The 9675-nt window shown below is 46.7% G+C and overlaps 1 protein-coding gene across 6 annotated transcripts in view; it reads left to right on the top strand.

Annotated features, from left to right (window-relative positions):
* The window catches only part of LOC123498597 (glutamate [NMDA] receptor subunit 1-like), a 51522-nt gene extending 43339 nt beyond the window's left edge, over positions 1-8183 (top strand). For all 6 annotated transcript variants that reach the window (XM_045245856.1, XM_045245860.1, XM_045245857.1 and 3 more), the window contains 8 exons: positions 556-796; positions 1526-1683; positions 2270-2400; positions 3148-3251; positions 4263-4411; positions 4872-5029; positions 5595-6021; positions 6182-8183. In XM_045245856.1, coding sequence (XP_045101791.1) covers positions 556-796; positions 1526-1683; positions 2270-2400; positions 3148-3251; positions 4263-4411; positions 4872-5029; positions 5595-6021; positions 6182-6706 — 1893 coding nt within the window. In that variant the 3' untranslated portion in view covers positions 6707-8183. The remainder of the gene's footprint in view (positions 1-555; positions 797-1525; positions 1684-2269; positions 2401-3147; positions 3252-4262; positions 4412-4871; positions 5030-5594; positions 6022-6181) is intronic.
* The last annotated feature ends 1492 nt before the right edge of the window (positions 8184-9675 follow it).

The raw sequence follows: 9675 nt of genomic DNA, 5'->3' as shown, positions 1-9675 counted from the left end.
GCATAACTAATGATTCCTTCCCTAAGCTTGATCCTTGTAGAAGACAACCTCAGTAATGACATAAAACCAGTATTTGCCACCACGACTTAATGCCTCTCACCCGTATTCAGAAACCATTTGCTCTCTCACCACCATTATTTTCAGAGACTATATAGATAATTAGCCGGGTTATTAAGAGCGTTTCTCTTGCTAACCTCTTCAGTACTGGGACGCATTTTTACCATTAGTTTTGGGTATGATTAGACGATTGTATTTACATCACCAAGGGTTTAGAAGATTAATGGTCCAGAGTCTTCACTATTTTAATCGCCACATAAGTTTCTGAAGCTTTATAAAATCACCACATAGTAACCAGAAGGAATATGGAAACGCGTCATGGTACTGAAAGGGTTAATAATTAAAAAGTCTTATTGATATGTCACTAGAACCATAAAAAAAAACTGCCTTAGAAACCCATGTCATTTTAACTATAGCCTTTGGAAGTAGTGGAGGTGCGGAGACAAATGTTTCAGAGTATGATCTAAGATAGGTGTTGACTTCGTGAACTTCCTGCAGGTGCTGACCATCGAGGAGAAGCCCTTCGTAACCACACAGAAGATTGAGAGCAAGGCCGAGTGTCTGGGAGGCGGACGAGTGTTGTGCCCGTGGTTCAACTCGACCAGTGAAGGCACAGACCTGTACTGCTGCACGGGCTACTGCATCGACTTGCTCATCACACTGGCCAACAAGATCAACTTTACCTTCGAGCTCGCTCTCTCCCCAGACGGCGAATTTGGTTCTCTCCAGATGAAAGAGAGTAAATGTCCCATAATGCATTCACTCACGTTCTCTCACATTCTCATTGACTTCACGCACTTTAGTTCTGTTTTTTTTTTTCATACTCGTTCTTTATCATCAATCCAAATTTTACTTCATCTGTTTCTTCTCTCTATGATACGATATCCCGTCTTTTAGTCAGTTCACAATGGCGTTCTTTCCTATAAATCACGTTCTCTCACGTTCTCATTGACTTCACGTGTTTTTTTTTTTTTTTCATATTCGTTCTTTACCATCTATCCAAATTTTACTTCATCTATTTTGTCTTTCTCTCTTCGCCAGTCACATGATGGAGAAGAGCGGGAGGTTTAAATGGTCTTAGTTGTCAGTCAGTTAATGATATTTGCCACAAAGGAAGGGAGGAAATCACACCGAGTCACTGAAAGATTCCTTGCTATTTCATGCTGCTTCTGCTTTGTAACTTATTCACTAGTATGTATGTAAAAGGGTAGTGTGATATAGTTTTATATGTTAATGTTATAACCACACACACACACTCTCTCTCTCTCTCTCTCTCTCTCTCTCTCTCTCTCTCTCTCTCTCTCGCTCTCGCTCTCGCTCTCGCTCTCGCTCTCTCTCTCTCTCTCTCTCTCTCTCTCTCTCTCTCTCTCTCTCTCTCTCTCTCTCTCTCTCGTCTGTCTGCTTCCCTATGGTGCCTTGTGACGGTCTGTGATGAAGCCAGCCCACCAACCTTCCCTCTGTGTTCCAGGCAAGAAGGAATGGACGGGCTTGATCGGACAGCTGGTGAATCAGACCCACGGTGCGGACATGATAGTGGCGCCGCTCACCATCAATCCTGAACGTGCCCAGGTCATCGAGTTCTCCAAGCCTTTCAAGTACCAAGGCATCACCATTCTGGAAAGGAAGGTTGGTGATAGATAGGAGAACTGGACTCATCCCTTATTAACTTTGGTTTCTCTCTCTCTCTCTCTCTCTCTCTCTCTCTCTCTCTCTCTCTCTCTCTCTCTCTCTCTCTCTCTCTCTCTCTCTCTCTCTCTCTCTCTCTCTCTCTCTCTCTCTCTCTCTCTCTCTCTCTCTCTCTCTCTCTCTCTCTCTCTCTCTCTCTCTCTCTCTCTCTCTCTCTCTCACCTCTTCAATACTGGGACACATTTTTACCTTGAGATTTATGTACCATTAGACCATTTTATTGACATTAGGAAGGGTCTTTGGTGGTCAGAAGTTTAATGGCCACAGTCTTTACTATTTTAATCCCCCAAATAAGTTTCTGAAGCTGTACACTATCACCATGAATATGGAAACGCGTCATGGTACTGAAGGGGTTAAAAATCCGTGTAGGTGCAACCATGTAGGGACTTTTGAATGTTGTGATGGTGCCAATTAGAGGTGTTTCAAAATATGGTTCATTTACCGAAGGAGGCGTTTGGGTGATGGCTTTGAGAGATTTTGATGTTACTCCTAACGTTCTGTGTCATTGGTTGGTCTTCTTTTGCAGCAACCTCGCTATTCCACACTGGTGTCCTTCCTGCAGCCCTTTCGCAACACCCTATGGATCCTGGTGATGGTGTCCGTGCACGTGGTGGCTCTGGTGCTCTACCTCCTCGACAGGTTTAGTCCCTTCGGCAGGTAGGTCACGAGATGATGTCACTGGTGGTGGGAGGATCTTGTCTTTCCTTCACAGCGACACCTTTATGTCTTCATCATACACTTTGGAGTCGGAATATGAGGATTACTTTGTTTTCATCTTCATTTCTATTCCTCTCTTTTGAATATTTTTTTTTCTCCGCTTTCAGAATTTTAGTTGATTTGAAAAACATCCTCATTGCCATTGTCAAATAGTATATAGATTATTTTTCTTAATTCCTATGCATGGTTTGTCGGCGGCTCTGTTTACGTTACTTTGTGTTCAGCTTTGTGTTTGAAGTACATCTGAAGAAGCGAGTGTGTGGTGCAGCGGTGGCACAGTCAAGGTCAGTCTAACTCCCCACACGCCACGATGGTCAGTGTGTCCAGAGTGAGATGAGTACGTTGCGTGTCGTGTCATGTTATTCGATCCTTGGTCAAGTCTCTTCACGACTACGCCTTTGCATCACTTTTCCAACATTCAAAAACTGGATACAACAGCAGAAACAAAAAGGAGATGGGCTTGTGTTCTGTGGACGGGCAAATTGTGTATTAAGGTGCGTGTACGAAGGTGTGTGTGTGTGTGTGTGTGTGTGTGTGTGTGTGTGTGTGTGTGTGTGTGTGTGTGTTACAGGTACAGGCTGGCCAACACTGACGGCATGGCAAGGAGATGGGTTTGAGGTACTTATGATGATAAAACTCGTGTCCTGGTGATTGCAAGGTGTATGCTGAGGTGCGTGTGTGTTGCAGGTACAAGCTGGCCAACACTGACGGCACGGAGGAAGACGCCCTCAACCTGTCCTCAGCAATATGGTTTGCCTGGGGAGTTTTGCTCAACAGTGGGATTGGTGAAGGTTAGTCCACAGTTACTGTTTGTCTGAAGAAAAAAGAACTTGATTTTTTCCCCTTTTCTCTCATGGAAAGGTTTCATTGTTAAGGAGAAATATAGAATTAATGTAAGGTTTAGAGGAGACCAGAGTGTTTTTGTGAGGAGAGGAGTGGGATTTCCAGCGTCAAGGGGAATGCATGCGATAACAACATTCAGGTTTTCCATCTGCTGAAGGAGAGTAAATGTTGCGTCACACACTGAACCACTGAACTGAAGCGTGCCCTGTCCAGTAACGGCTCTTCGGAATGACGCTTGTTGATAACTGTCCTACTTTGAAAATGATTTATATGTTAATTCAAATATCAATTACTGCTAACTGTATAATGAAGTCAGCGAGTGAGCGAGTGAGTGAGTGGAAACTATACACTTTTTGAAACATTTTAGAAACACGACCATCGGTATAGACATGCTGTTCATTCTCTTATAGTATCGCTAACTTGAATGATGATATTCTTACACTATAATTAAATGACGCAGTGAGATAAAGCACTCTTATATCCACCTCAGAAACAAGAGTCGTAGTTTGCATTATTTTTCGATAAGTTTCTAGATAGTGTGTAAATTAGAGTTTGCGGTGGGGAGTGCATTGTGAGAGTGAAGGGGTCTAGAGAGTGGGGGCGGGGTGTCAGTGTGAGTGAATGGAGTGGAGGGGATGGCGGTGGTTGGGGAGTGAGGGGGGGATGCAATGTGGGCGGCTGAACTTGTAAAGGGAAAAAATGAAACTGTTGAAGTCGCTCTCTTGACCGTTCCGTTATCCCGTTCTGCCGCATTTTGAGATATTTCCTTGTTATGAGAGAGAGAGAGAGAGAGAGAGAGAGAGAGAGAGAGAGAGAGAGAGACTGAAAGCATTAATTTGTTTGTAGTGTGTGTATTTTTTTTTTTAATGTGTGTGTCTCTAGTATGTGTGTGTGTGTGTGTGTGTGTGTGTGTGTGTGTGTGTGTGTGTGTGTGTACAGTGTCGGCATGGCACACACAGGCACGCCGCGGAGCTTCAGCGCGAGGGTGCTGGGCATGGTGTGGGCCGGCTTCGCCATGATCATCGTCGCCTCTTACACTGCCAACCTGGCGGCCTTCCTCGTGCTGGACCGACCACAGACCTCCCTCACCGGTATCAACGACGCCAGGGTAAGCACGCCTCTCGTTATGCTGGGGAGGTGGGAGGGGGGAGGGGGGTGATGTAATGATGCTGCTGATAATGCTGATTGTGGTAAGGGGAGTGCAAATCTCGGAGAAAAGATATCAGCTTAAAAAAAAAGGTGCATTCAAGAGATACAATTTCCAGAGCATTTTTGGAATCTAATCCTATTTATTCTGTATACGTTTGTGATTATATACATTTATAATTACATATAGATAACCTTATGAACTACATTTGTTTAATTGCTTCTTGCTTGTTCTGTAGGTGATGTGGCCTCATTTCCAGCAAAGACACACGTTCAGCCTACACTCTTCGGGTTTACCATTTGATATTTAAGACCTTCCTCTCTGTTATAACTATAAGAACAGCAATCCATCGGCTGAACAAGGATCTGCTGCTGCTTGTTGTGCCTTGCCATCCTAATCACACAGTTTGTCTTCACCGTAGTTACGAAACCCGATGGAGAACTTTACCTACGCGACGGTGAAAGGCTCCTCGGTGGACATGTACTTCAGGCGGCAGGTGGAGCTGAGTAACATGTACCGCACGATGGAAGGCAACAATTACCCCACCGCTGAGGCCGCTATCACTGCCGTCAAGTCCGGGTGAGTTACTGTTTCTTACCTCCTCGATCCACTTTCCCTCGCCCTCCGCATCGCTGCCATTGTGCTTGCCGAACGGAGGACAGGCAGAGAGTGAAGGAGTTTCGTCTTTTTTATTCCAAGTTATCAAGTGACTGTAGGTAAAGGACTTATAGTTGCTTGTAGTTCTGGCACAAGTTGGATGTTTTTGTGGATTTTTTCTGTTGTGGTAGTGGTAGCAGGGGTTAGTGGTGGTGGTGGTGGTGGTGGTATGAGACAGTACTTATTATCTGTTTCTAAAGTGTGAGGTCATAGAAGGAAAAGTGTTTTGTTAAAGGAAGAAGGAGTGAGGACTGTTGTGTCTGCGTAACGTTTAGTTGTAGCAGGAGTGTATGCCATGATTTATACAGTGGCAGAAACAGTTGGACAAAATTGATATGAGGGAAGAATCAGATGAGCTTCGTCTTTCATTACTTTATATGAATCAAAGAGAAGATTTAGAGTTGAAGAGCAAGAAGCAGAGAGTACTATATTCACTACATGGAAAAAAGATATACAAGTTCACAAAGTAATGGTGATTTCTTTGCAGGAGGCTAAAGGCGTTCATCTGGGACAGCTCGCGTCTAGAGTACGAGGCGGCGCAGGACTGTGAGCTGGTGACTGCCGGCGAGCTCTTCGGGAGGTCTGGCTACGGCATCGGCCTCAAGAAAAACTCCCCATGGGCAGACCGGGTGACGCTTGCCATTCTAGAGTTCCACGAGAGCGGCTACATGGAGGAGCTGGATAACAGGTGGATCCTGCAGAACCAGGAGGACACTTGTAACACAGACGAGAAGGCGCCCGCCACCCTCGGCCTCAAGAATATGGCTGGCGTGTTCATCCTGGTGGCGGCCGGCATCGTTGGCGGTATCGGACTCATCATTATCGAAATCATATACAAGAAGCATCAGATCAAGAAGCAGAAGCGCCTAGAGATCGCCCGCCACGCCGCCGACAAGTGGAGGGTAGCCATTGAGGTGCGTGTTGGAGCTTGGCTATTGTAATACTTGACAGACCTTCACTATTCAGTTTTCTGCTGGTAACTGATCTAACACAAATACAAACTGGCTAGTTCTTTTCTTTACCGTGGAGGACAAGAAAGTATTGTCTTGAGTAATGTTTTGTTTCTATCTGCAGAAGAGAAAGACGCTGCGTGCCTCCATGATGATGCAGAGGAGACTGAAGGCCAATGGCGTCAATGAGCCCTCAGTGATATGCGTCAACGTGGAGAGCGGAACTGGGTCCGGGGCAGGTGCAGGAGCTGGGGACGGGGCTGGGGCTGGGGCTGGGACAACGTCGGGGACAGCATCAGGAGCAGCGGCGGGGGCACCGGCGGGGGCAGGTGCCATAGCGGTCAGCTCTGATAGCGGAGCAGCTGTTAGTGGACCGGCAAGCATTGGAATTATTGACTTGCCAAGGATGCTGCCGCCGCCGCCGCCCGCACCCTCAGCCCCTCCCTTGCCTCCCGGCTTACCGCCAGACGTACCCCCGGCACCTCCCGCCCCTCGCTGGGGCAACGACATACGGCAACGGCACATTTCCTCAGCTCAGGACGAGGCTTTGCCCCCACCCCCGCCGCCTCCCAAGGGCGTGGACACGATGCGGCTGCACGCTTCCTACAAGAACCTGTTCGGCCCCGACCCGCCTGACCTGGTGGCGTGAGCGTCTGCTGCGGCCTCTGTATCAGAGGCGGCCAGGCTCACAGGGGCGGGGGATCCTGGCGGGGAGGACCACTCACTCCCCTCTACATTACGTCCACTCGGCGGCGCCCCGGGCCATGCCTCCCTCGGGCCCCGGCGCCGGGAGCCACCAAAGGCCCCGGCCAGGCCAGGGGGCACTAACTACGCTTCTCACTCGTCAACAACATTGTATAAATCATAAACATTTATAGCATGTTATAAGTGGGTCCCGGAACCTGGACCAGCCCGACTTTGTTTATTTTGGTAAAACACATTCATCCCTTATGCTCCTCCTGGCTAATAACCGAACGGTAAATTTATGATTACAACAATTACTAGGCGGGTGGTAAGGTACTATGTGGTTGTATGTGTGTAGATATGATGTATGTATGTAAGTGTGTATGGCGTACGTATGTATGCATATGTGATGTATGTACGTATGGAAGGACGGATGGACGAGTGACGTGTGTAAGTATGCATGTATGTATAGTCAGGAGCCGACAAGTGTCAACCAGCCCCACCCTCACCAGGAGTTTTATATATATATACATATATATATATACCTAGCTAGGGAGTATTAGTGTGGAGCCCCAATCCCTGTGGTGGGGCGGGGGAGGACCCGCCTTCACGCCCGGCACGAGGCGGGCGGCGCACAGGAGTGCCTCGAGAAGCCAGGGTCGCGGCGGGCACAGTCACCCTCCTTCACACCCGCCCGTCAAGAAGGTTTAGGAATGCGTCACCTCATGTGTTAACGGCCGCGTGCTGAACCCAAGCATCCTTCAATCCTCTACTCCCACGGTGCGACCACCAGCGGCCAGGCCCCGCGGCGGCTCCTCTCGCAGACTGACTGCGTCGCGGGAGGCTGAGCGGCGCCAGCCTCTACACGACGCAGCCACATTGCTGAAAAAAAAAAAATCATAAATAAGTAAATAATTATGATACTAAAAAAAAAAAAAAAAAGTTGGGTTCTCTCGTCAGCCCGGGCCAGGAAGTGGATGCGTAGACACATTCTTCATGTTAGACGGTGACGAAGATGGGTGATAATGCTCAGTTTGCCCCAATCATCCCCCAAAGACAGCACACAGGGTGACTGCGGCTTCCCCCTCCCACCACTGTTTTCTGTTAGCCTCGTAAGGCTTGCTAATATCCGGAATCTACATTGTTGATGATACGCTTATTATCGTTGTGTGTTGTGACGACGACCACTCGGCGGCCCCGCACAGACCACTCTCAGGCCGCCAGGCTGGTGCTGCACGCCGAGGACTTGTGGTGTGCTGGTCTGTTCCCGCTGCTGTTTATATGTATACACTTGTTTGTAAAATCGGAGGCTGACGAAATATGAAATTTAAACAAAAAGACATTTTCCAAGAACTTTTAAGAAAAAAAATATTGCAGAAGCTTATAAACTTAGCTGATAATGTTTAGAAAAGTTAGTAAAAAATAAATTGTTACATAACGATCATTATGATTTCACTCACAACACGAGGGCGGGCTGAGCGCAGCGCCGCCCGGGAGCCGGCCACTCCGGCCTTCTGGCCACCAGGTGTTGCAATAAGATGCCGTGAGCCTTGTCACACCACTACTGGAGGGTGAGAATAGCCTAATATGTGGCGTAGAAAGGTGTTTAGTCTGTGTGTGGTGTGTGTGTGTATGGGTGTGGGTGGGTGGGTGGGTGTATGTGGGTGTGCGTGTGTGTATGTATATGCGTGTGTGTGCATGAGTTTGTGTGTTTGATACAAGCATTCAGATTGGAGCTAAAAACTTACTATTGTAATGGTAGTTTTTGTGAATTTTGTATTATTTTAAGATTTTATTTTGTGGCCTCAAATGTCATTTTCATTGTTGTTGTAATTCAATTATTTTGAACTAGACCATAACATTACGCTCACGTCGCCCGTGCAGGCTCTGGCGGCCACATCCCCTCGTCCTGAGGGAATCCTTCGCCTGCTGACAGGCGCTGCCACCACTATACTATGGGTTAATATACATGTGTAATGATTTATTTATTTATTTATTATTTTTTTGCATGTTATAAGTATTTGTACTGGTTACATTCGTGGTGACGAGAGTTGTGTGACCCGTGCTGCTGCTGTGGTGATCCGGCATAGGAATGTTTGTTTTTTTGTTAATGTACTGTAAGATATCACGTCAAGATATATCCCCTATGTGACTCAAGGAACAAAAAGCCTGCTGGTGCCCCACACACCTCCCGTCGCCCCCTTGACTGCTGCTCTCCACTATAACTAACGACATGTCTCAGTGGTTCCCGGCGTGGGTCTCCGCAGTGTTGGGAAGCTCGAGCCGCTCACTCCTGTCTGGCGCTCATTCACCATGAGCAATGTATAGTGAACACTTTAAGAACTCCATGCCGTGCTCCTGTGGAACATGGAAAATAACTGACCTTCGTGCACAATTTAAATACGCACAAGAAAACAACTTTGGGTCAAGTATATATACATATATATATCTTTTTTTAAACTAATGAATCGAATGTACTATAATGATATTGATAATAATAACGGTTGCATAGAAAGCCTCGAGCCACACACTGGCTGGAAACTGGTGTGGCTGTGTTCTTTCTGCAACGTAATATTTTATACGAACCTACCTAGTACAAGATCCATTTCTTCGAGTAACCGGCTTGTTAATGTATCATCATATTTCTACTACCTTCAATTTCCTTCCATCATTTATTATATTGCCGTTATTTTTAGATAGAAGCGAGCGACAAGAAGCCAAGCTGGAGTGTGATAAGCTGTGATACCAGAGGAGAGAGCGCCCCGCTGCCGGGACCCTCCCGTCGCCACTCTAAGTTATTTCATGTTTTAGATTTATTGTTGCATTAGAATACTGTTGTTGCTCTATTAAATAAATTTAATGTTTAGTATAATTCACTATGAATTAGGCTACGAAACTCACTTCCATTAAATAAACCATGTGGCCGTGACGTGT

This window comes from Portunus trituberculatus, chromosome 48 (assembly GCF_017591435.1).
Source record: "Portunus trituberculatus isolate SZX2019 chromosome 48, ASM1759143v1, whole genome shotgun sequence".
NCBI classification, from domain to species: Eukaryota; Metazoa; Arthropoda; class Malacostraca; order Decapoda; family Portunidae; genus Portunus; species Portunus trituberculatus.
The sequence above is the reverse complement of the archived record's forward strand: the minus strand, read 5'-3'. Positions and strand labels throughout refer to the sequence as shown.